General features: G+C 43.8%; 1 protein-coding gene across 1 annotated transcript in view; it reads left to right on the top strand.

The window, feature by feature from the left end:
- Positions 1-27,658, top strand: part of SLC66A3 (solute carrier family 66 member 3) — a 134,529-nt gene extending 106,871 nt beyond the window's left edge. Inside the window, exons 6-7 of the mRNA XM_086925191.1 lie at positions 8,102-8,143; positions 27,310-27,658. Coding sequence (XP_086781317.1) covers positions 8,102-8,143; positions 27,310-27,401 — 134 coding nt within the window. The 3' untranslated portion in view covers positions 27,402-27,658. The remainder of the gene's footprint in view (positions 1-8,101; positions 8,144-27,309) is intronic.
- Positions 27,659-27,923: the final 265 nt, after the last annotated feature.

The raw sequence follows: 27,923 nt of genomic DNA, 5'->3' as shown, positions 1-27,923 counted from the left end.
TCACTAAATGCATTTAGAAGTCTCTGGAGGCCCAAATGTGTCCTAGCTATTAAGGCAGCATCATCCGCGTACAGGAGCACTGGGATGTGAGTGTCTCCTGCACGTGGAGTGTCCACAGATGAAGCCAAAAGAGTTTTTTCCAGAGAGTTTATGTACAATGTGAACAGCATAGGGGCAAGGATGCAACCTTGTCGCACACCCCTGCCTGATTTAAACCACGCTGTTCGATGCCCCTCTTGGTCCATTCTAATGGAAGCCTTGAGGTCTTTATGGAGTTCAGCCAAAAAGTTGACCAGAGGGGGGTCCAATCCCATCTGTAACAGCATGCCCCACAACTTGGCTCTATTCACTAAATCGAACGCTGTAGACAGGTCCATGTATGCAACAAAAATAGTCCCTTTTTTAGCCTTTGTATATTTAGCAATTATCATGTTCAAGTTCAGGCATTGGTCCTCTGTCCCTCTGCCTGACCGGAAACCATACTGGGCATTGGACAAAATATTATTCTCTGTGGACCATTTGTTAATTTTCACCAATAGGACTTTTCCTAGGATCTTCATGGAGGAATCCAACAGGGATATGGGGCGATAACATTTTGGGTCATTTCTTACTCCTTTTTTAAAAATTGGTACAATAATTGAACATGCCCAAGTATTTGGAAAGCCCCCCTTAAGCACATTATTATAAACATTCGTTAATACAGTTGCCCATAGCTCTAGGTCTGATTTATATAAGTCCAATGGGACCCCATCGAGACCTGGTGCTTTGTTCTTGGCGGACTCAATTATAGCGACCTTGACTTCATTTTCAGTAAAAACAACCGCAGGTTGAAGATTAGTGTTACACGGTAAACAGAAGCTTTCATAAAGTAAATTGCTCCCATAAATAACTGAAAAATGGTTAAGCCAATCTGACTCGGGTATATTGGCCTCAAGGTCTGTGTTACATGTTTTAGCAAATATGGGGTTATTTACAATGGACCAAAATTTAGAGCTGTGTTTTAGGGTGGTGGAGTCCATTAGAGCATCCCAGGCTTCTTCTTTGACAGCTTTTTTTCGTATTTTTATCGCCTCTGCATATTTTTTCCTCAGTTGAGCTATCACTGGCCTGTTTCTTGGGGAATGTTTTAGTGCAGCTATCAGTGCAGAGTGGGCTTTTGAACAAGAATGGTCAAACCAGCCAGAGACTGGAGCGGGTCCCCTTTTAGGGCTAAGGGTTAATTCTTTCTCCACCTTCAAGCAAATAGCCTCAAAAGCGGCAATAATCTCTTTGTCCCCCCTAGCTGGGTCCCTGCAAATCTGGAGTTCCACCGCCTTTTCATGTTCAATGAGATTCAAAAAATCTTCAGGGCAAACTTTGCACCATTTTAAACGCCGCCCATTATCTTTACTCTTAATGTGCTTCACAGAAGTGGATAACAGGACCTCCTTCAACAAACCAAGTGATCCATCCAACGTTAGACACACCGGATTGTGATTGCTAAAGCCACTTTCAATGGCGTTATAAAAAAGGACATAGTGGAGAAGCCCTGGGGACATAAAGATGTAATCAATGATGGATTCACTACCCCTTGCATTGTAGGTTACCACCCGTTCATTGTGATCAGCAAAACTAGGTTCATAAAGATCATTAGCTGATAACAAATGTTCCATAGAGGAACCCTTCAGGCTATGCTCAAAATGGGGAGGGGTCGTAAGATCAGGCCCATCGAGATCTTTGATCTGACAATGTGATTCACATAAGTGAACATTAAAATCACCCATTAAAATAATTTGAACAAAAGTGGTTTGTTTTGACATGTAATCCGCAACAAATAAATTTAAACAATCTAAAACAGAGTTTTGGGGGCCACCCTGCAGAGAATTATAACAATTTATAAGGAGTGTTTTATTTTTGTCTAATTGACATATTTCTACCAGTTGAAAATGGTATGAGGAACTATAAATTTCTCTCACACTCCCAGCTATATTGAGGGATACCAAGAACATCAGGCCGCCAATGTCCCTTCCCGCCACGGAACACTGTGCTTTTACAAAAAAAGAAGAATAACCATCCAGCCAAAAAGAGTTGTCCCTAGCCCATGTTTCCTGCATGGCTACAATATCGTACTCTTTCAACTTGCCTAGCCAGATTGGGTCATTTTGTTTTGCACGTAAGCCAGCAACATTCCAGCTCAGAATCTTAATGTTTCTATTACCTCCCTCTGTTATTACCTCCCCCACGTTTGAAACCACATTACACGGGGTAAAGTTATTAGCTAAATTACAGGGGGTTGGGATGTCCATAAGGGCTTCCTGTGTAGTAGCTGAATGGTTAGTTAGCATAGGATCTAGTCAGTCCATGACGACCTGGTTATCAAGAACCGCAAATCTATTTAAAAGAGGCAGGTTGTCTGAAAATGTATTCATTACCGGTGTGGCTACACCACTACCCCTAGCCCTCTTAGTCACCCATTCATTTCCTTGCTGCTGGAAATTTTGGTTGCCCTGGTGCCCTGGATTGTTGTTTAGCTGGGGCCTACCATACCCAACCCCAGTTGGCCTGGGTGTGGGAGGGTAGAAAAAACCCAGTGGCATAGCACGCACACCCTTACCAAAAGGATCTAAAGGGGAAGCATCCCAGAAGAGTCGGCTAGTGACATCACGCGATTTAAAATTTACTATGACACAGTCACCCGCCACACATTTCTTGGTTTTACCAACCCAATTGACCCTTCTACACATCAATATATTAGCTGAGATGTTGCTTTCACCCGTGCAATTTGTATTGCACCACTTTTCTGTATGGTTACGCAGCGTTGCATGATGTTCTACCTCACCCGCACCTAATTTAGGTACGTTAACCAGGACAGCCACAAAGGGTGTTGCATCAGGGGATAGGTGTACTGGGGGCACCCTAGACCCCTGGTCTCCCAAGGGGCATGATGGCCTAGCCGCTAAAGATGTATCCAGTTGAACCTGGTTTGGTGCAGCTTGTGGTAAGGGTGTGTATCTACCATTTACAACTTTTCCTTTGACTGGTGCAAGGCTTTCTGTTAGTATGTTAACTACTGGGTTGCTTGGTGGGTCAATTTCTATGGGTACTATGGGTACTGGGACAGGCGGCTGATTACTTAAAAAGTTATTAATGCGTTCACATTTGATCAGCAAATTGTTAACACAGTCCCTCAGTGTCTCTGTAATATCTGTTGCAATTTGGATTAGGGCTGATTCTAGCCTCTCAGTAAAAAGTTTTTCCAATATTTCCATAAGACCCTCCTTGGTAACATAGGAGGCCTGCTGTCCCCCAGATTGGGTGTTGGCCACAGTTTCATCCACACTCCCAACCTCATTACTGGCAGGTTTTACAGAAATAGGCAGTTCTGGGGAAGGCAGGACTGTGGGAGTCTGTGCCAGATTAGTCCGGCACGCTTCAATTATGACCTTCGGCTCCAGTGGTACACACCTAATGGGTGAAGAGATTGTAGTGCTAATGCTCCCAGATGTGGTTTCCAGCGCCAATGCACGTTCAGAAACTGCTATCTGGGTGGTTAATTCGTCCACTTTGGAAGTCAAATATGTGAGAATACTGGTTGTGTATTTCGGCACCTTAGCATTAGCCTCGCCTGCCGCCGATGTGTTTAGTTTGCGCTTACCCATAATAAAAGGGACGTGGCCCGTCCCGTCCCTGGTCGACCTTGGACGGCCTTAGACGGCCCGCCCTCTGCCCGGGCTCCGCCCGGCGACGTCCGCGCGCGTCCGCGACGCGGAGGGTCTGGCCCGCCTTTGTAGCGCCTCCGGGCGCGCTGTCTGCGGGGACCGGAAGTCCCGGAAGTACACGCAAAGCCCGCTGGGAGCTGTAGTCTCCAGCCGCCGAGATGGTGATGGCGGCGAGACCTACAGCGTTCCTGGACCCAGGGGCGTGAGGCTGCGTGTGGCGAGGTGGCGAGGTGTTCCTCCAGGTAAGGTGCTGCCGCTGCAATAAAAATAACACAAATATTTGAAGCCCATAAATGTTAATGGTACATAAAAGATAAAAACACCAGTACACCGTGAATAAGCCCTTACTCAAAGATTAAGTTTTGAATCATGAACATAATTAAATAAAATAGGAATGTTCTTAAGAAGCATTTAGCAAAGGCTTTGGCACGGATACCAACAATAAGGCATGGCAAGATCAAGGATGTCTCAAAAAAATTCAAAGGTGACTACACGGCTTGCCGTGTATCTATATATGTTCAGTTCCTCACCGTGGCTGTTTATTTGAATATGAATCATAACTGGAATTATTCATTTCGTTCTGATATATGATACAGGATAGTGCGCAAATGTACTAATATGTTCTTAACGCAAAAGACCCAAGAATCAGAAAACAGACGGCCAAGGCCCCATTTTTAGGTTGAGCCTGGGCAAGCGCATTCACTGCTCTGCAAGGCATGCTGTGTTGAGATATGGCATAGAAGCGCGCCCATTTTCCGCTCATCTTTTCAATTGGCTCCCGTTACTGGTCTTGCAAAATCATTGCTTTTCATTCATGATTAGGCTTAGTAATCCCTCCTTGGTACCGCCTTATCTGCATTTGTAACCTCCCATAGCAACTAGACTTTTTACTTGTGTTGTTACATGGTCTGTGTTATGAAGGCGGTAAGCGCTCTTTTCTTTAATGAATAATGCAGGACAATAGCGGCCGCTTCGTGTATTTTCAGTGCAGCATGCGCGCTTTCACTTTAACAAGCATTTACAGTGTAATAGTTCTCGCATTTGCGAGCTTGTGAGCTATTGGCATTGTAAATGACAATGCTTTTTTTGTGCTTAAATAACCTGCACTAATAAAAGGCATTATCATTTGCAATGCCGATAGGTTAACTGTTTGAAAATGTAAGTCCTATTGCATTACGCAAGGAACCAAGTTATATGCACTTTCGTAGAGCCACTAAAACCTGGTTGTTTAATCAATAAGTAGCCCCTCTCTCACCACAGTAATTTTGCTGTACTCATAGGCTTTGTGTCTCGATAGCGCAGGGAAACCCTTTTGGGTAGCTGTCGTGCTCTAAAAGCTCCAAACAAAAAAAATAATATAAATTGTAAAAGCTTGTTCGGTATTGTTGGCAAGCAGCAAGAATCCAAATCTAAATTTCAAGTGTCGAACTGTTTTTAAAAGTCGTTTTTATTTAGTTTTTAATTTTACAATACAACATAAAGGAGTATGGAAACAGTTGTTCCTATCTTAGTCTTCTTGAAGGAAAAGAAGGCAAAACTTCTAAATATCTGTATGTGTTAAAACATATAACTTATTTCCACCCCTCTCTCGCCTTAACAGAAAAGGTAAACAAACATTAGAAAAACCAACAGGTCTGGCTTTTGATGCCAGCCTTTTGAATTTATCAGTGCTTGTTTTGTTATGGTTTTTGGCAAATCTTTATTGATGGCGACTCTACCAGTACCAGCCCTCATCAAGGAAAAAAAACTGTCTAAAAGCAAAAATACTGTTTGGGTCTCTAAAGTCACATGTTCCCACCCTATACTTGTCGCTAGCACTTAAGGGGATAACTTTGTGTGTGAATGCCATCACTCACAGCTGAAATGGGCTGACCCTTTTTCCCAATGTCGTATCCTGCAGTGGGTGGGAGAACAATGTGATGAACACAATAATAGGCCAATAGATGAAGAGGTCTTATGAAATCCCCTATGAGTACCTTATATTAAACACATAATTTTACCAAAACCAGGTCTTGGCTATCTCCATACCTGCAAGGATTCCTTTCAGCGGTGTGCCAGCAACTCATCAATTTAAATAAGTACCTTTTTAAAAGATGTTTTTGTTTACATGTGTGGATTTCACCATAGTCGATTGTGGATATTCTACAGTCTTTCGCTGCATCAGGATTTAGAGGGCCTTGGGAAATCACATTCAATAGGTAAATAGATTTGTGGCTCGCAGCAGGGGAGAAAATGGATAGCATGGTTGGGAGACCTCTTGATAAATAAGTTCTCAATGGATTTTGAGTCTCTTGAGAATGTTTGCCATGGTTGGGCAGTGATCTCTTAAGCCTCTCCATTGCCATAATCATTTACAACCTTAAATATCAATCTGAGATTAGGGAGGGGGGGGGGGCTTTTTCCAGTTTGCAACATAATGTAGAATCATAAGAAAACCTAAGATTCAGTCCGCCTTTGGTGTTCTTAGAGGGGAGCTTAGAGTTACCGCAAAAGCCAACAAAATTCGATATTTCAAAGTTGTTTTCATTGCTGCTTATCTTTCCACCAAGAATACCTTGATATGTGGACAGTCCCACCAAGTGTGCTGGAAATCCCGAATCGGACCTCAAACCCTCCAGCAGTATGCACTTGTACAGGGGAAGATCGTATTTAATTTCGCTGGGTATGCATAGCATTCACCGCTTACTTTGCAATGTGCGCCCCATCTAGGATACTATGTATGTTTTTTGTGATGTCTCACTACAAGTGTTCCACTAGATGTCTTCTATTTCCCATCCCAAGTCCTTTTTATTTTACCAATGCAGCTTATGTGCCTGGCTTGCGGGAGAAGGCTTTCATTAAAATATTATATAAGACCAGTATTGTCCCTCTTGTGCGCCCTCCTAATTTCACAATTCTTAAGAAGGTGCCAGGTCACAGGTGGCTGCCTCCTTGATTATTGGGTTCATTACCCATGATCAGAGCTGGTCATGGTTGAATCTCTGTGCTTCCTCAAGTTTATATATTTGTTTGCATCTCAGAACCATACCCTTATGGAGCATGTTCAAAATAGGAAGCTAGTTCTCTTTGTTCCACTTACCAACAGTTCCAGGTCTATTGCTGGCCTAAAGGTGGGATTGTTGTGGGGGTTGTATGGAGTAGGGCTAAATGTGGTTATTTCATCATATTATCCTGTACTGTTAGTGTAGATTTGGTAGGTGTGCTAACAAATGCGTTTTGGGGGCTTTCTTTTTGAGGTTTCCGCACTAGGGCCCATATGTATCAAAAAAGAGTTTTGCGATTCTCTAATTGCGATTTTAGCGAATTGCAATTAGAGAATCGCAAAATGCAATGTATGTAGGATTTTCAAAAAATGTAGCAAATCCTACATATTCCTTATTTGCGAATTGCAAATTGACATTTGAAGATCAGGAATACCTTCCGATTCATTCCTATGGGCCTCCTAGCCCATAGGAATGAATGGGAAGACCTTCTCAATCTGCGATTACCAATTAGAGAATCGCAAATTGAGAATGCAATTTCAAGGTTGCAAGGGTGCCAAAAGGATACCCGCATGTATGTGCGACATATGGCACTTTAAAAAAAAAAAAAACGTGCTTTTTTAAAGAAATTCGCAAATTACCACCAACTTGAAGTTGGTGGTAATTTGCAATTCCATAAGGCCAAATAGCACATTTCTGGTGCTTCCAGAATTGCATTTAAGGAATCTCAATTTGTAGTTCCTTAATTGCATTCGCAAAATAGAGAATTGCAAATTTAGCGATTCTCTATTTTTTGATGGCCTTTTGGGATGATACATCCCAAAGGCTTTTTCCCATTCGCAAAAGATTCTGAGAATCTGCCCGTTTGCAAACGGGAAAAAGGCTTGATACATATGGCCCTAGGTCTCCTATAGTTCTACGTACAATGACTCGGTTTAGGAGCAGCCATATTTGGTAATTTATTTAAGGGATCATTCGGCTAGAACCCACACTTGCCCAGCATTGTTAAATTTGCGAGGGCTAAGCCTCCATTAAGTTTATGCTTGCATATACCTCGATAGGCTGGTCTAGTTTAATCTCCTTTCCATGTGAATATCGGTAAGGGCAGTAAAGCATTCTTTGTCCCCAAATGTTCTTTAAGCTTATAGTTTGTGCGTTTAAGTCTCTTATAGTGTCTCTATCATTCAGTCCTCACCATATGGGAAGAATGGAACAGAGAAGAAAATAATGTATAATTAATCTAGTCCAGGAACATAACAGAGGTCACCTTCTATTATTTAAACAGCCCCATCAGGACCGATTCGGTTTGGCCGATGCAGCCTTACCAGATAGCTATGTTTTCATCTCCTATTCCATTAATTTATTTCATGAACTTTTGCGTGGTGTATACATAATAATTGTAATTCTTTCCTTCATTTGCAGCTCGAATATTTACAACCCTGATGACCACCAAGGACAATATGGGTGCGTATATGAAAATAAGAACCCAAATATGTTCTTATGCAATATGCCCTTTTTTAATATAGGTTGGAGGAGGGCAGCGGTTAAATATGTATACATGCATGAAATACAAATCTTTATCAAGGTGGCATTGCAAATCGCCTTTTCTGGGTCACTCAGAAGGTCAGAGTGAGAGATTGAGTGGGGAAGTGATGCATCTACCCAGTACACTACTTAATTTTTAGCTGTTCAGCTGATAAAGCGTGATCTGCACCATATTCTGTGGCAGTATTATTTCACCATATTGTAATGTTAACCCTTATCAGTACTGTACGGGCAAACATTTGCCTCATTAGTACCGCTTTAACACTTACTGAAAGGTGACCAGATATCCTTAGCAAAAGCGCTTGCCACTGCGTTGCACCATATGTGGCACTCTTTTTAAAAACCTTCTGATCCGTTTGAGGTGACATAATGTTGAAGTCTGAAAATTATGAAGCAAATGGGGGAATATGCTGCAAATGCTGTAAAAACATGTTTATATGAAGAACTGCATGCAAGTGGCAAGCTTTTGGTTTGTGTTTTTAAATGTATGATTCCAACATAAAAAGTTTGCACTTGATAGGAAAAGTACGGATTTTTATAAACCGCCAAACAGATGTTTCAGGACAAAACTGTTGCATTCCCAAATATATATTTAAAGCTGATATTGGAGTGATATACACTACTGCTGTTTGAGACCAGAACCTGTAAGATTGGTGAAACCTGTCTGCTGGAAGGTCTCCGCATATTACCTTCTGTTAGTATTGGAATTACTCACTTTGTAGAAATAACGAAACACCTAGAATAAAAGACATTTATATCTAGTTCAACGTTTACTTCTTCAGCTTGAGGTAGGTAGATTAGCCATTCCTTAATGTCCAGATTTACTAATATTTTACGCAGTGCCTGCATTACAGCCAGGATTGTTTTTGTGCAGGAAAATAGACCTCCCTGCACAAAAACATTCCCCAGAGGTATTTTGCAGCACACATAGAAAGAAGAAATATCGAGGAGAAATACACATATTTCTCCTCATTACACCTCACCTGGAAAGGTGTAGCATTTTGACACATTCCCGGGTTTACTAGTCTTAGTAAGTCTGGGAGTGAGCCAAAAACCATGGGTGGATGGAAGGGAACACCCACACGCCACCCATGGAATGCCATCCCCACGCAGACTAACACAAGGCAGCGACTTGTGCTATCTTGCGTTACTCCAGATTTACTATGCCATGCAGAGCCACACAAGGTGGCTCTGCATTGCATAGTACGTGGCATTAATACTTCCATGTGCAGCCTGGCACAGCCTTGCCAGTGATGCCCCGGCTGGAGGCATTGTATTATCTTGCTGTAGCACCAACTCTGGACAGCAGTGTCTTACATCCTCTCGACCCATCATGGTATTCTAAGGCATGCAGCATTTAGTGATCCTGTGGCTAGACCACCTCACAAGTTTGAACAATAATTTGGGAAACCATTTCCTGTCACCTGTGTGAGTCTCACCAGGTGGAGATACTTCCCAATGTACACCGTTCTATTCTGGAGTGCAGCACTCTTTCAGTGGATCTTTTTTTATCTTCATGACACACTTTGGCTCAGATGTATGCACACCTGGCATTCTTCACAGTCCAATTTGTTTAAAGGCTTTGTTAAACGCAGGCGGTTCACTTAGTCAGTGAATCCCACCACCTACATTTGGTTGTTTGTATCTTGCTGGTTAGGTCACTTGCATATGTCCCTCATGCGTGAACATATACAGACCTGGACACTTTTCCACAGGTGCAGCAAGATTTTCCGATTTAAACCAACATCCCCAAACCGGAGTATGTATTATCTAAGATCTTAGGGGTCATTTAAGTTCGGGTGCTAGACATGCCAGGGTGGTGTAGGCAATGGCTTCTGCTTCTCAGGCTGAAGACAGCTCACCTGATACAACCCCTTCCATGCTGATGACGGCCCCCGTCCGTCATGCATCACGGTAGGCGTGTGCTGATGACAGCTGGGGGCCGTCATGAACCCGCCCACTCATTAAAACGGCCGCACAGGCGCAGAATCGCGGCCGCGCCCAAGGGGTTAAAGATCCCTAATTATCGCTAGTGCAATATTTGAACTGAAGGCAGAGAGATCTTTGTCGCTCCAGCTTCATGTTCATTTCAGCCATTCAGCATTTTTTTTAAATAAAAAAATCTCCTGTGTGGATGTTTGCTTTTCAAAGAGAAAACATGGATGGCCCTGACATGCAGGGGTTTTACTATCCGTGTGCTGGGGCCATTAATTAATTTAGTGACCATAACTGCCATACTTTGCACAGGGAAATCTAGTGAGGCATATATCACTGTGAGATGACACCCCTGTAGGGGACTGGCTGTCAGGTCAAATGTTTGAGGAGCGAAGCTGAGGCTTGCAGAAAATCCTGCAGGACAGTACTGACGAACTGACCCTGCTGGGCCATGCTATGGTGGCAGTAGTGCCTAATTTGCGTATGGAGTTACGATGACATAGCGAACTGGCACACCACACACTCGCGCAGTTATAGCAACCTTCACTCAGGTGCGTAAAGCACTGAAGCCTTCTGGAGATTGCTTTTTAACCAGTCCATAGCAGGTCTTGATGCATAACTCAATCGAACAAGTGGTGGTTCGGTTTTGGACTGCTTTGCAGTTTGTCACACTGTTGTATTCTCTGGTCTGATCGCATAGAAGCTGGATGCCCTCTTAGGTTTGAGACAATAGAACTGATCTTCTTTGGAAGGATGAGGCAGGGCATAAAAAGCCACCAAGGGGATGGACTACCCTATGGAAAGGAACGCTGCTTTTGTGTAGTGGTCTAATTTGTCTAATTTCTCTGGAAGATGTGCATGATGCTACCACAGAAAATGCCTGAAATTCACTAACTCGCCTGGCTAATGTTATGGAGCTGAGGAATACAACCTTGATGGTTAGTAGATGAAGAGGGGAGCTTTTCATGGGTTCGAAGGGAGTGCACATTGGAGAAGTGAGTGCCAAATTAAAGTCCGACTGCAGCATCATAAACTTTGTTGACAGGGACATGTTGATCAGTCCCTTAAAAATACGCATCACAACAGGTGATTTGAAGAAGGATGGCTGATCCTGTAAACGTACAAAGGCCTAAAGGTAACCTTTAACCACCGCCACACAGCAATGCCTTACTTGGCTAAGGACAAACAGGCACATGCATCAAGATTTTGCGGGTCCTTAATTGCTATAATTAAGGAATCTCAATTAAGGACTCACAAAAAAGCATCTGCATGTTGGAATCGCTATAAAAATAGTGATTCCTTATTTGGAACTCGCAAATTGCGAATCGCAAATAAGGAATGGCTTCCTATTCATTCCTATGGGCATTCATAGGAATGAATGGAAAATTGCATGTGCAATAGTGGCGCATGCAATTTCAGGGTGCAAGGGTGTCAAAAGGACACCCTGTTGCACCCATGAAATTGATCAGTGCTCATATGTTGCGCACACACATTCACTAAGGGCATGTGTGTGAGCAACATGAAACTTTTCAAAGTATTTTCTAATTACCATGAAGTTCAACTTCATGGTAAATTGCGCCCCCTATTAGCCAAATCGCTAATGTTTTTACTTTAATGCATTGTATTTAAGGAATCTCAATTTGCGATTCTGTAAATGCAATCGCAATTTAAGTAATCGCAATTTAGAGATTACTTAAATTGCAATTTTTGCATTTGTGATGATGCATCCCAAATACAAAAATACTGGTCGCAAATTCTGAGAATCTGCCCTTTTGCAAACGGTTTTTAGGGCTCGGCCTCCGTCACCACGAAGTGGGGCGGAGCTTAGAGCTCTATTGTTATTAAAAAAAAAAAAGGTTTCTTTAGGGCTCTGGCCAGAAACATTCCAAACATTCCTTAGTGCGCGTGGCTGTTTTATGGCATCTGCATAGTGATTCGTCTTCGCTGTGCTGTCTTTGTAGTAGCCTTGACGCGATAGGCTTTATGTGATTTGCGTCCGCCATTGTGGGCATTTTCTCTGCGGTTTCGCGCACAGGCGTCCATAAATAAAAATTAGGAGCTGTTAGGGTGCCTCGTTAAGTGAATGCAGACGGCCGGGGCGCGTTCACCATTCAGCAGCGCTCCGTGCGCTGGCTCGCTCTGCACTGCAGCCTCAGCCTCACCTCTGCTCTGCTGCCAGACACTCAGTGCTGCTAGCTCAGTGGGTTAGGCGCTGGTAGCTGAGGTCTATCACTTAACTTTCCATTCTTCTTTTGAGTTTGAATTGGAATACGGCAATACAATTTGTGTTTGCATGTGTCTGCTTTAAAAATTGTACTAATAATTACGTTTTGTCACCTGTAAAATCAATATAGAATATTAGTAAACTTTTTGGGTTTTCCAGGCTCATCAGCACAAGGCTGCATTCATACATCCTTTCCATTGCTTGGTACCTCATTAAGAATGCGGAAGTCGTCTGCTGTGAGTGTGTTTACGTCTGTCTTTGTTGCTCGTGGGACATGAGGCGTGCAGAGTGGCGGTGAGTGCAGAGTGGCGGTCAGTGCAGAGTGGCGGTCAGTGCAGAGTGGCGGTCAGTGCAGAGTGGCGGTGTGTGCAGAGTGGCGGTGTGTGCAGAGTGGCGGTGTGTGCAGAGTGGCGGTGTGTGCAGAGTGGCGGTGTGTGCAGAGTGGCGGTGTGTGCAGAGTGGCGGTGTGTGCAGAGTGACTTCGACTGCAGAGTGGCGGTGAGTGCAGAGTGGCGGTGTGTGCAGAGTGGCGGTGTGTGCAGAGTGGCGGTGTGTGCAGAGTGGCGGTGTGTGCAGAGTGGCGGTGTGTTCAGAGTGGCGGTGTGTTCAGAGTGGCGGTGTGTGCAGAGTGGCGGTGTGTGCAGAGTGGCGGTGTGTGCAGAGTGGCGGTGTGTGCAGAGTGACTGCGACTGCAGAGTGACTGCGACTGCAGAGTGACTGCGACTGCAGAGTGACTGCGACTGCAGAGTGGCGGTGTGTGCAGAGTGGCGGTGAGTGCAGAGTGGCGGTGTGTGCAGAGTGGCGGTGAGTGCAGAGTGGCGGTGAGTGCAGAGTGGCGGTGTGTGCAGAGTGGCGGTGTGTGCAGAGTGGCGGTGTGTGCAGAGTGGCGGTGTGTGCAGAGTGGCGGTGTGTGCAGAGTGGCGGTGTGTGCAGAGTGGCGGTGTGTGCAGAGTGGCGGTGTGTGCAGAGTGGCGGTGTGTGCAGAGTGGCGGTGTGTGCAGAGTGGCGGTGTGTGCAGAGTGGCGGTGACTGCAGAGTGGCGGTGACTGCAGAGTGGCGGTGACTGCAGAGTGACTGCGACTGCAGAGTGGCGGTGACTGCAGAGTGACTGCGACTGCAGAGTGGCGGTGAGTGCAGAGTGGCGGTGAGTGCAGAGTGGCGGTAGAGTGGCGGTCAATCCAACCCACATAATTCCACTACACACCACATGCACACACTCCATAACACATGGCGAAAAGACATTGGCATTTACAATGCCATTAGCTCAAACTCAAATAAATCCGAGCCCGATTGCATTTCTAATGCTTGTTCTTTTGATGCATGTGCCTGTATCTACACAGAAGAACATAGATTATTTTGCAATATGGGGATGGGAATCTCGGGAGGAACTTCAGACAACAAACCTCTCCCTGCATCCTATGTAAATAGATTTAGTTGATGGACAACCGGGTTCTAGGATGACACCGATCACCTACAGGAGAAGATCGAAAGCTATTGACTGTCACCGTTCAATCTCCAGGCATGGGGGCGCAGGTCGTGTAGGCTCTGGTCTAAAGGTCGGCCCTGATGTTGCCACAGGAGGTTCATTGGAAGAGGCAGCCATATTGGAGTACCCGTGCTCCTCAAACGTCCAAAGCCACTAGAATGACTTTGGCCCCGTTTGAAAGCACTCTGGGCAGGAGCTGGAGGGGTGAAAGGCATCTCTGAGGCAGAACCACCTTCAGAACTCCAGTATCCAAACTTCCACAGCATGTTCTCTGCAGTGGTGACTAGAATGAGAAAGGGTTGTTCCTGTTGTTGGAAAATGCTCTGTGCCACCTCTTAGTGGAACTGCCATTAATGATCCGCTAGTCTGAGTTTGTCTGCCATGAATTTTAGAGATCCTGCCAGGTGTTAGGCAATCAGGGAAATGCCCTGAGCATTTAGCCACTTCCAGAAATGTGGATCCTCCTGGCACAGGTCCCAGGATCGCCCACTGCTTCATTGCTGCAGTACTGCATGGTGGTTATATAGTCTGTGAGAACGTATATATGTTCCCCCTTGATGGCTAGAAGGAACGCCTTTAGTACCAAGTGATTCACTTGCAACTGCAACAAGTTGATGTGGAGGTGAACCTCAGCTGTAGACTAGGGTCCTCTGATGTCCACCTCCCCCATTTAGTCTCCCATATCCAGCAACGATGCACCCATCACAACAGTCAGCTCTGAATGGAGTGGAGATAGGGGGTCTGCCACAGGTCCAAATACGGTTGAACAGCCACCACTGCATGTCTGTTGGAGTCTCATTAGACCCCTAGGTGAAATCTGCCTTGATGCTGAGCCCATTGAGACGTCTGATCCCCCTGCAATGGCCACATGTGCCACTGGGTGTGGTTCACAAGCAACATACAGGAGGACAAGAAGCCTCAGAGCCGCTTTCACTGAGACCAAGTTCAAGGGTTGAAACAGTGGGATCATACCCTGAGCGTCCTGGACTTGTTAAGACAGAGCTCAGAAGAGCAAAGTTTCTATGATAGCTCGAGTGAAAGGGAGGAGTTGGGTATGAAGTAAAATCCCATTTATGGTAACAGGTTGGCAATCATCTGGAAGTGGTGTATGCCTGTATGAGGCAAGCACACCTTCAGCGGCAAGTCATTGACAGGGACATCTTAAGGATTTTGGGGGCCCTGGGCCAAACATATTTTTGGGGCCCTTGTTTGGAACAGCTTTGAATTTATGATCCAATTTCAGCTTTTGCATGCCCTCTTAGGCCAGTCGCTGACACTGCAAAGGCGGACTTGTTTAAATTCTAAGGGCCTCATTTATGGGCTTTTGCCATAGGGCAGCACTGCAGGCCTTCATGCTGCGCTGCCCTACAGCAAAAGAAAAGGGCAGAAATGCGTTGTATCTATGTGATACGGTGCATTCCTGTCCTTTTCTCCAACACCAGCACACAATGGTCTGCCGTGCGCCAACGCAGGCACCTTTGCACCTGGTGCAAGGTTGCCTGCATTGCGTGGTTGATTGATTTTGTGCAGAAAGGTACACCTTCCTGCACAAAATCAATCAATTCAGGAAATCTCCCTCAGAGAAATAGGAAGCACGAGGAGAAATGTTTTAATTTCTTTTCATTGCACCTCCCTAACTTCACCCCTGGGGTGGCGTTAGGTTCCAATGCATTCTCAGGTTTACAAATTCCCATCAATCTGGGAATGTGTCAGGCTCCATGGATGTTGTATGGTAATACCCACAGCAAAACATCTGGGAAAGCCCCTTTCAAGCAGTTTTCTGCATGAAAGGGGCACATATTTATAAGGCAATAAAAAGCCATGTAAAGTGGCTTTACGTGGCCTTAAAAATATGCAGGGGCACATTGCGCCACCGGAACGTCAAAAGAGTGCTGTTCCGGGGCGCAAAAGTGCTGGTTGGACCTCATAAATGAGGTCCTAAATGTGTTTCCATCTAATATTTAGGGATAGTGATGTGTGTTTTCAATATTGTGATACAGCAGCACCTCACTAATATTACTGCAAATAATCTGTAGGACCCACTGCCGTTTCTAATATGGAAGGTCCTGTTTTGATCTAAAAGCAATTATTTTATTTATGTTGCATGGTAGTGAAGAACAAACACAACATTTCTCTCCAAAAGTCTGTAATAGACTCCCACACATTACCTGTATTAAAAATAAATTAAAAGGAAATGGTACTGGGAAAAATCATTCAAGGTCATCTGGGCGGAAGTGTGAGGAAAACGGTGCTAACTGGGCCCCTGAAAGGGTTGGGCCAGAGCCCACTTTGCCATGCCTTCTCTGGTCATTGAAGTATGGAAAGGCGGGTATTTCCGGCCTCTACAGATGCGCTGCGACTATCACCGTCACTTTTGTAAACACCCATGGTGCAGCGTTAAGACCAAAGGGTAGCACAGAGAACTCAAAGTGCTTGTGGCCTGCACGTAACTGTAGGTAATGTCTGTGGGATTGAAGGACTGTAATGTGAAAATATGCGTTCTGCAAGTCCAATGCTACCCTCCAGTCTCCTAGATTCAGGGCAGACAAAACTTAAGCCAGGGTGAGCATCTGGAACTTGTCCTTCCGTTGGAAGAGGTTCACAGGGCGGAGATTGAGAAATGCGAGCAAAGGCCTCCATTTATTTTTTGGCACCAGGAGTTAGCAGGATTAACAACCAGTTTCTATCCCTGATGTAGGAACCCTCTCTATAGCTTCCGTGGCTAAGAGACCCTGAACTCCTCTGTGGAGTATGGACAAGTGGTCCTTTAGGAGTTGTTGTGGGGGTGATGGTGTGTCTGGGTGGTGAGAGGAATGATCGAGAGAATCCATGGGGCACAATTTGAAGCACCTTGAATCAGACATGATGCTTCTCCATCCGGGGAGGTAAAAAGTGATGCAACCTCCTACCGGGACGGTTGTGAGCCACCAAGGGGTGTTTTGCTGTCGTTGCTTTTTGAGTAGTTTGTTATCCCTGGGAGACCAGGATGCTATAATGTCTTGTGAGTTGAAGACGATGGGACCCTTTTGGTTCCTGATGCATTCCATAGAACAGTAATCTAAGTGCGTGGGTGTGGGCATTAGAATTTGTGATGTTGAATGTTCAGTTAACAGTTACACACTGAGGAATAAAGACGTGTAATACTAAGCACCATTTGAGGCGTGATCATTCGCATGTAGACTGGACTACTGCAATGCTCTGTATCTGGAAGCTCCACAGTACATCTTACGGAGCTTGCAGAGAGTCCAGGCTATGGCAGCAAAACAGGCACTGAATAGGCAACGTAGGGCTTCTACTTCCCTAGCCCTAAGAGACCTACATTGGCTGCCCATCAAATAGAGAGTCTGCTTCAAATCCCTGTGCATTGTGTATAAAGCAGTACACAATGTGGGCCCTATTCCACTACAGGAGAGATTTGTATGGTATATTCCAAACAGGCAGCTCCGTTCTTCTAATGTAAATCTGATCAAGACCACCAGATTTAAGAAATCCAGAATGGGGGGCAGAGCGTTTGGCGTAGCGTTCCATTGTCGTGTGGCTTAGCAGCCACACGACAATGAAACGATCTACCCCAGATCATTAGACAGGCCCATTCAGTGACCTGTTTCAGAAAAGAGCTAAAAACTTGGCTGTTCCCTAGGATGGAAGATTATTCCTCCCACTATCAACGCTAGGCTGTTAAAGTGCTGTTTACCATCAAGGTCAAAAGCCAGGATACCCGTATGGTGACCGTTTTCATGCGCTATATAAATACTCAATACAATACAATCCTACATTATATTAAAATCAATGTGTATGGAAGCAGTCCACAATTAGTTGAGTGGTAGATTCCTAGATATCAGTCGACATAGATTTTAATATGTCTTTAGTGATCATAGAATAAAGTTCCTTTTTGATACACTACAGACAATTTTTAATACCCTCACCACCCACTAGTTTAGTTTGCACAAACGCGTCCTAAATCTCACTAACCTGCTCCGCAGTAGACCTGGCGTTGTAGCACACCAAAGAGACACTCGGTCTCTTTGGTGGAGCCCAATGATGAAGCATGTCATCACCAGGTGGTGAGTGAGGGCTTTCTTTTATGTCCTAAGGGAGACCATTCCCCCTTTTTTTGCTCCCTAATGTGGTTTAGTGTAACCATAAAACACTCTTTGCTTGTTTATTGATGATAAAGATTTAACTTCAGACAAGAAGACCATTTTACTGTACTGTTTGGGGGGTTGGTGGCCTGAAGATATACAACCAAGTACAAAAGAAACCCAGATCTTCTGAACAAATTGATGTGTATAAAAATGCATTGTAAGATTTAGGTACTTGTTTTAACCCCACAGTATGCATGTCTGTAGATAGGTACACTTTTTTTCATAGGGAGCAAGGCGAGAATGAGCCTGTAGAAGATTACTTAGCAGCTTTAAAGAATGTAGCACTAACTTTTAGGTTTGCCAATTTGCATGACGAGTTTATTCATGACCAGATAATCATGTATGCTGCAAATTCTAACATACAAAACAAGTTATGGACCATGGGAGAATACACACTACAAGAAGTTGTTGAAGTGGTAAAAAAAGCAGAATTAACGGGGAGTTGTGCGAAGGCCGTCATCCCTAGTAAGGAAGGAGGTGAAAAAAGTGTTGTTGCAAAGATACGACCAAAATATGTGTACAAGAACACAGCTAAACCTGTGCCAGAAAAGATGACAATATTGCAGGCCGTTCTAATTAATCCACGCCCAGAGATGTGGGTACTTCTTGCTTTAAATTTGGTCCAAACGTCATATAGCCAATGATAAAAGATGTCTTGCGAGGAATCCAAAGTGTTCAGGATATGGTGTGATAGGACATTACCAGAAAGTGTGCAGGAAACAAAGGTAGCGGATTAAACTTCTTTGCACAAGATTTGAATGAGTCAGAAGATTCTGATGAGGAGAAGCTAAATATGTGTGTTCTATGTGTAGATGATGGTGTTTTAGAAGTTGAGGAACACCACAAGAAAAATCCGAAGTGTGACGTTAACATGGGGGGTGTAGTTGTTACAATTACTGCTGATACCGGCTCACCTTACACTACACTATCATAAATAAAAAAGTTTGGCAAGAATTATTTTTACATGTATTGGGTAATCTTATGGAAATGAAATGAGGGTTTTTATAGAGCGCGTGTATGCCGTGGCGTCTTAGCGCTTAACTATCAAAATACAAGGTAGGGGGAAAAATGCAGCTGGATTATGTACAAATGCAAAAACCACAGTTGATGGACAGAATGCAGAACAATGTCATACATTCACCCCAGTACAGAGATCTGGGCCTAAATCCATCGTTTTTTTGCACTACACACCACCCCAGTTCAGACATGGCCATATGCAAATCAGTCTGACCCTGTGCCTCATGGGAACAGTCCTGCCCGAACTGCCAAGCCATGCCTTCCCTGGACCGGAAACAAGCTTCCGAGGACCGGTTTCTGGCATTCCAGCCGTCTTCAGCCCGGCTTGCTTGAATCCAGTGGTGTGGAGTGCATGGGACTCACGTCTGAGCATACCCATGGATTATGTACAGCTATAAGCTAAAACAGCCAGGTTTTGAGATCTCGCCTAAACTGAAGTAGATTATTTTGGGTTCTAAGATGTATGGGTATAGAGTTCCATAACTTCGGGGCTAAATATCGGAAGCTTCTGCCTCCCCACTTCAGCGTCCTTATCCTTGGAACTATTAGCAAGGAGGCCGAGGCAGAGCGGAGAGCTCTCTGTGAGGCATACCACTCGACATATTGTCTGATCTGTCCTGGTACTTTTTGGTGCAAAGCCTTATGTAAAATACACAATGACTTAAATTGGATCCTAGCTAAGATCGGGAGCCAATGCAGCTAATCTCGAATTCCATGACTAATGGAGCAAAATTTGGGTAAATTCAGTAATAGTTGTGCAGCTGCATTCTGTAGAGTCTGCAATTTATGTGTCACACTTTTTTTGGCTCCAAGATAGAGTGAGTAACAATAGTCGATTTTCGACAGAATCACAGCAGAATCACAGCTGTGACTACCCTTTTCCTGAGGGGCATAGGGATGAAAGGTAAGATTTTCCTTAGTATTCTAAGGGTATAGAAACAGGAAGAGGTAATGCTGTTGACCTGGTCTGATAGAGAGAGATGGTCGTCCATTATGAATCCGAGATTTTTTACCTTTTTTACGGGGTGAAGGCAGGATCCAGCTGTATCAGGCCACCAAGCGGTGTTCCAAAGAAAGGAATCCCTGCCAAACGTTACTACCTCCGTCTTCCCGGTGTTCATCTTTAGGCAATTGCTTTGCATCCAATTGATGATATGGCTCATGCAGGAGTTAAAACATGCTGCCACATCCTCTGATATATCGGTCAGTGAGACGACCATTTGCGTGTCGTCAGAGTAGCATATGGCTGTAAAGCCAAAGGTGCGAATGAGCTTTGCCAGTGGGGCTGCATACATGTTGCACAGGGTGGGCGAGAGTGCCGAACCCTGAGGTACCCCACATGGTTTGTTGTCTGTCTGCTAGGTAGGATTTAAGAATGTCTGCGGCCCTATCTGTGATGCCTATTTCAGCCAGCCGCTGAAGAAGTATATGGTGATCCACTGTGTCAAACTCGGCGGATAAATCGAGCAATATCAATATTGCCTTCCCACCCTGATCCAGTTGCGCACGTAAGCTTTCAGTGGCTGCAATCAATGCAGACTTGGTGCTGTGGCGTGGTCTGAAGCCGTGCTGTGCTTGGTCTAGTATATTGTTTGACGCTATAAAATTAAGCAGTTCTTCATTTATCGCTCTTTCCAGAACTTTAGAGGGAAATTGTAAGGAAGTAATAGGCCGATAGTTTGCCACTTCCGCAGGGTCTAAAGTCGGCTTTGTCAGAATAGGTTTTATAAGAGAGTTCTTCCAATGCGTCGGGAAGTGTCCTTGATCTAGAATATTATTCAGAAGGGGTATCAGGACCTTAGCAATGGCTTCCGAGGCCATATGAAAAACCATGGCTGGGCAGGGGTCCAGAGGGTAGCCTGAATGAGTTGTCGAGATGAGTTTTTCAACTTTTTCTTGTGTGAGGTGACTAAACTTTTTTAGGAGCACTTGTGTGTTTAATCATGCATCTGGTTTGCAATCGACTGGTCTAGTTTCATTTGCGTCAGTGGAGAATTCATTGTATACTTTTACTACTTTATGATGGAAGAAATTGGCAAGCTTGTTGCAAAACTGACTTGTTGATTTACAATGTTTGGTATTGGCAAGATTGGATAGTTTTAAGACTGTCTTGAAAAGTTCTCGGGAGGTGTTTTTGGAAGCCATGATTTTCTCAGTAAAATAGGTGGATTTTGTCTTGTTTATACCTTCCTTGTATTTAGCTAAGACTTTTCCATAAAGCTTTTTATCATTTTCTGAGTATTCCTTTCTCCAGAGCCTTTCTTTGGCTCTGCAGATTTTTAAGATCTTTTAACTTAGTGTTATACCATTGCGCCGAGGTCTGTTTATTTTTTGCTCCTGTACTAGTTTCGGTAGCTAGGCTTACAACGGCTTGTTTCAACCAACGATTGAGATGTATTGCAGCTTGGTCAGGGTCGATGTCCAAAATAGTGTCCTGCAACGTGTTCAGGAGATCAAGAGGATTTATTTGTGTCCAAGAATGTGAGGTCTTTGGTGTGTTTGTGCCGAAACTTCTATTTAAGGGGCCAGTTGTATGGACCTTAAAGAAGTTCGCACTATGGTCCGTCCAGGGTACAGATAGTGTCTCAGTAGAGTGTGTCTGCGGTTGATTTGTAAAGATGCCATCCAGGGTGTTTTTACCTATATGTGTAGGTTCGGTTACTATTTGATTTAACCCTAGGCTGAGGAATCCGTCTGTAAGCTCCTTGGTGTCCATGTTATCAATGGCCTCTAAATGCAAATTGAAGTCCCCTAACACAGTAAAATTAGTGTGTGCCATACAGGATTCCATTATAGTCTAAATAGATTCAATGAACGTATTTCTAGGTCCCGGTGGTCTTTATACTAGAAGTCCATTAAGGGACTCCGTATTAGTGACTTTGAAGGTAAACAGAATAGCCTCTTCTTTAAGGTGAGGAATTTCGGAGAAGATTGCTTTAATATGTGAGCGATAGACAATCGCAACCCCTCCCCATCTTTGTCCTATTCTGTCAATCCTATACAGATCAGAACCCGATAGTATGGCGACATTTAGTTCTGGTTCAGAGGCAGGATGAGTCCAAGTCTCAGTGAGGAACAGTATGTCTGGCGAGTGCAACGCTACAAAATCAGCAAGTTCGTGCCTATGTTTAAGAAGTAATCTAGTATTCAGTAGGACACTTGTTAAGGTACGCTTATTACCGAAACATGTGTTATACCGAATAATGACTGCCTTTTCAGAGGGAGGAGGTATAGAATTACTTTTATTAGAGGCAAAGTTGCAAGTAGGGCAGACTAATGCCTGAAAGCCATTTCCAAGAGAGATGGGTTGACAAACCTTACCCGTAGATGTGTATTGTAGATTCAACAGAGTCAACTTGGTGTACGTTATTCTTAAAATTTGACCAGGGGTTGTGGCGCATGGCGCGACCCGGCCGCAGACGGGCTTGCCTTTGGCGCGCCCGCTACGCACGTCTGCTGTGAGGTCGCAAGAGCATTTGGTTTTATAGGCTGAGGTGTAGGGAGAGTGCTCAGCGACTAGAGTGCTGACCTCCCCAAAGATGGCCGCTCGCCCTACAGAATGCGGGACCGTCAGGAATTGAGTAATTTGTTCGGCGTGTGCTCAAAGAAACAGAGTGATCAGATTCAATTTTAAAAGCATTACATTTAAAAAAAACGAGATATTCCTATTAGGCAATGAACAGGTACACTCCCCCCTCCCCCCCAGCTGCAGGTTTCAAATTCGATTCAAAATCACAAAGACCTAGCCCCAAGGGCAATAATTATTAAAGATCTAAGGGCATATGGGGATTGTCAAAAGATCATTCCACTCGCACTCCTTGTTACAAAAATAAGTGTCATGCTCAAGACTATTGCCATAGAATAAAAATAGCCAACCTCTGATCAGTCTGACACTAGACAACACAGTACCAACATTCACTAGAAGGACAACATTTAGAGAAAAAGGTGTGAATAGCCAGAGGACACCTCACGGGCGCACCACCAATGGGGCCCCTGGTTGGTACTCACCAGGATGGCCCTGTTCTCATCATCGGTGTCAACTAGCTTAACGTAAACGTGTCCGACTCCCAAAAGAAAAGAGAAGAAGACAGTGAATGGTGCAGTGTACACAAACTTATATGTGACAAGGACTAACAACGTTCAACATATAACGCAACAAATACTGTGCATACAAGATTATGAACTCCTTTATTTAATTTCTCTTGTGTGCCAACAGTAAACATATATACATAAAATGGAGAGAAGCGAATACTACCTATCGATTCGCATTCAACTCGCTGCCGACATGTTTCATTGCCTTGGTAAAAATTCAGGCAATTTCTTCAGGGCAAAGATTATTGAAAAGCCACTGCCAGCAGTACTGTGTTTAGCGTGCTAGCTAGTGGTTTGTGCTCTCATACCATTACAGCCACTTCATGGACCCACTTCCGATTGGTAAGTATGGTCTTTCCTCCCTTATGTTTTATCCGTGGAGAATATTCGTTCGGCGTCTTCTCAGCACCGGAACCAAATTCGATTCCCCTGCTGCAGCCGGCAATTTATAGCGCTGCGCGGTCGCGAGAGCATTAGCTTTTATAGGCTGAGGTGTAGGGAGAGTGCTCAGCGACTAGAGTGCTGACCTCCCCAAAGATGGCGGCTCGCCCAACAGAATGCGAGTAATTTGTTTGGCGTGTGCTCAAAGAAACAGAGTGACATTAGGCATGTTAGGCAATGAACAAGTACCCACCCCCAGCTGCAGTTTTCAAATTCAATTTCCCTGCTACAACCGGCAATTGAACTTGCTGACACTTGTCCTAAGACCTTTAGGAGGATATACAGTAGTATTTGAGTTTAGAGACAGGCGTGCAATGTGTAAATTATATGTTGCTGTTGCAGGACCCTCAGTTTTGGGGTGGGGTGATCAAAGAGAATTGAAGATCATCCTTGACCCCAACATCCCAGGCCCAGTGTTGGTAGTACAGGATTTTGACATATTGGATCGAGATACTTTGAAGGAATATCCCAAGGTGTTCTCTGGTTCCATAGGTAAATTGAAAGGGTTCAAGCATAACAATATTTTGAAGGAAAAAGCTGTACCCCAGATCCACAAAGTGAGGAATATACCCCTAAACTTGAAAGAAAAGGTCAAGCAAGAACTAGAGAAACTTTGTTCGGAAGACGTGATAGAAAAAGTGGAATTTGGAAACGTCTGAGTTGGTGTCTCCAATGGTGGTAGCTCGGAGGGCCAATGGACAAATCAGTTTGTGTAGATAGGAGAGATCTTAACAAAAACATTGTTGTGAATCCGTTTCCTCTTCCGAAAATAAGGGAAATGCTTTTAATTACCAAGGGAAAGGAATAATTCACAACCATTGATCTTACCACTGCTTACCACCAGGTACCATTGCACAGTCGCTTTGTAACAACTTTTGTTACAAACTTTGGCTGCTTCAGGTATGTGAGAGTACCTTTTGGTTTAGCTACAGCAGCAGCCATGTGCCAGCGTTTAATGTACGAACTGTTCAAGAATGTTAAAAATGTTACCTTCTTCCAAGATGATACACTCATTATGGCGCGGACCAAGAGTGATCATGATAAGGCTGTCAGAGAGGTGATGGGTATTTTGAGTACCAGAGGTTTGACTAGGGATTTTAGAAAATGTAAGTCCGCTAATAAAATTGTAACTTACCTATGACATGAAGTGTCAGTGGATGGTATAAAACCCAAGAAAGAGTTGCTTGCAGCTATAGAAAAGTCATCTATACCAGCTAACACGGATGAAGTCGGAGCATGTTTAGGTTTAGTCGAATTTTACTCAAAATTTGTTCCAAATTATTCCAAGTAAAACTTATAACAGACAACTTTTTAAAACAAGAACAAGTTTTTGTGGGCCCATGAATGTCAACATGAGTTTACTTTAAGTAAACAATAAATGTATTCAGCCTTGCCCTTGGAAGCTTTTGACCCTGCATTGTAATCTGTGGTTACTACAGATGCAAGTTCTAAAGGTATAGGCGATGTCCTCTCACAGATAAATGATTGTGGTGAAGAGTGTGTGGTGGCTTTCGGATCACGATAATTAACACCCACTGAGGAGAAATTATCAGTGATTGAATGGGAAGCCCTAGCCTGTGTGGGGGTTTGGAGTAATATAGACCATTTATTTGGGGCAGTCACATTTTATTGAGAAGCGATCACATGCTGCTCACGAAAATCCTTTCCACTAAGGGGCTATATAACGAGTCTCCCAGACTAGCGAGGTTTTCAGTAAAACTTTTAGATTACAAGTAAAGTGTACAGTATTTGCCTGGGGCAAAGAACAAAGTTGCAGATTTCCTTCTTCATTTGACCAGTGTGGCTGGTGATTACATCGAACAGTACAGTGTAGCAGTTGTGGGAGAAGAAATATAAGTTATTTCCGCTGAGGAATGGTGCAGAGGGTATGAGGAAGATTCAGTTTTGAGGGAAGTCAAGACCAGAATTTCAGATAGGTGGCCCACAAAGAACATGATGGAAAGTCATTTAAAAGCATTTTTATGAATTAAGGCATGAATTGTCTGTAGAAGGTAACTTTGTGTTGAGGAACGGCAGAATTGTCCCTCCGAAAAAACTAAGTGCTAGAGTTGTGCTATGAAGGGCATTTAGGTATTTGCTAAAACCAAATGCTGCATAAAAGAGTTGTATTGGTGGCCAGGAATGTGGATGGCCATAGAGAGGAGTGTGAGAGTCTTTGTAGCCTGTATAAATTCTGACAAGAGCCAAGTCACCTTTCGGCCCCCTTTGGTTCCCATCAGTACCCCAGGAATGCCTTGGGGAAAAAGTAGGAATAGATATAACAGGACCAGTTCATGTTGATGAAGGACAAAAGTATATTATTGTTGTAGTTGATGACGTTTCAAAATGGCCAGAGATGGAAGTGCTGGATAAAAGTGATGCTGGAACAGTCATTGGAATTTTAGACAACATTTTTCTCGGGGATGGTCTACCTAAATCAGTCGTAACAGACAATGGTGTACAATTTGTGGCTGAAGCTTTTAGGAAATGTTTGAAACGTAATGGTATCAAGCACTATACCACTTTGCTGTATCATCCAGCAGGGAATGGTGTAGTGGAAAGGTTTAACCGAATGATAAAAGGTGCGACCACCACAAGTCATTCACCTTTCGAATTGATGAGCGGAAGAATTGCATTTTCTAAAGACAACATTGCTTGGATGCCTAAGGCCTAAAGAGTATCATGGGACCCTGACGTAGTAAGGGATAGAGTGAACAAGGAAAAACTGTGTACAAAACTTAGTATGACAGGAAGCATGGATGCAAGCAGGAGGATTTACAGGTGGGTTATATGGTGAAAGTAAGAAGTCTTGAGGAGTGCAATGAACAGGTACTCAAGACCATATAGAGTAGAGAAGGTGTTTTGTAATGGCGCACTTTGGAGCAATGGTAAAGTAAGGCACATGAGTTCTTTGTCTCTGTGTAATAAGGGGGAAGTATGTGATGGTTAAATTCTATTTGGTTGTGTGATAAAAAGGAAGGAGGGAGTAGTGAGGGTAATGAGATGTGGTTCCTCTTTGCCAACGAAGGTGCGGGTACAGGTTCACCGCTGGTTGGTAATGGTGGGAGTACAGCACCACCGGAAGTTTGTAATAGTGGGAGCTTTGCCTCCCCTGTTGCTAGTGAAAGAAGTGGTGAGGTTAAAACTGGAAGGTATGGAAGATTAGTGAAGAAACCTACCAGATTATTTGATTACAAATGTGACTACATATTTATGTCTCCTTTCCTTAATGTGTTAAGCTTGGAAAATTCTTCATAATGAAATGTATTGAACCATGAGAATTTTTTTATGTTATATTCAGGTTTTATTTTTTATTTTGTTTCTCTTCTGTTTTTTAAAAAGTAAAGATGTGTTGTGATGACATTGGCACGTGGCTGGATTTGGCTCGTGTCTGTCACATACAGAATGTCACTGTGTGTTTAGAATGTGATGAGGTCATTGGAGGACGGTTGAGAACGGAGGGCTCTGAGTTTGCCAGAGAGCCACGCTGTCTCCGCATGGTGGGCCAGGATTCTTCTAATAAAGCTTACGATAAAGAAAGCGGCGTACTTGTCATTACAACAATCAGGCCATTATTATGTGAGATGTCATTGTTTGCACAGCGCGGTCCATCACACCATGAGCAGAAGAGCTGTCATATCTCAAAATACAAAAAAAATATGGTTTCTTTTTCGGTGTCTGCATTTGCATGAATTGATTGTTCGATTGTTTTTTTTATTTAAAATAAATATCTTTTTCTTTCCAGTGCTAGCCCGGTTTGTTATTATGCTGTTGCTCAACCTATGGGTCATTGTCACAGTATTGCGCTATCGACGGACGTCAAAGAAGACGGACTGATTGCTGACTTTAGAAGTGCGCAGGAATTGCTTTTAAGATGGCCAAACAAAACAAACCGCAAAATAGTATTTTAAAAGGATTATGGTCAATGTATACGGTACATGCAGTATGCATGTATGTCAGTGTTGGTATCGTTTACATAAATGAATTGAAAAAAATGTTACAAGACCAAAAATATTTGCATAGTAATGGGATGCTGATTTTTTTTATGCGTGATATTATTGTGCATAATAAAATTACAGCCAGTTGTTTTATTACATTCTTATTTCGTATTGTGAAAGGCCAGAATATACAAAACATGTACATCAGTTCAAAGTCTTGGTGTCATAAGTGCTGTAACTAGCAAGCAGCTACAATATGTAAGAACGTTTTCGAATGTAGTAGGGTATGTGTTAAATTAAATCCAGTATTTGTAAAGCACAAATAAATACCGGAGGGTGTCAAGGCGCTGGGGGCCGTCGGGAAGATTAACCCCTTTGCTGCAAGGCCCCCCCCCCCCCCCCGCTTAACCCCACCCTCCAG

The sequence above is a fragment of the Lissotriton vulgaris genome, chromosome 6, assembly GCF_964263255.1.
Source record: "Lissotriton vulgaris chromosome 6, aLisVul1.2, whole genome shotgun sequence".
Taxonomy (NCBI): domain Eukaryota; kingdom Metazoa; phylum Chordata; class Amphibia; order Caudata; family Salamandridae; genus Lissotriton; species Lissotriton vulgaris.
The sequence above is the reverse complement of the archived record's forward strand: the minus strand, read 5'-3'. Positions and strand labels throughout refer to the sequence as shown.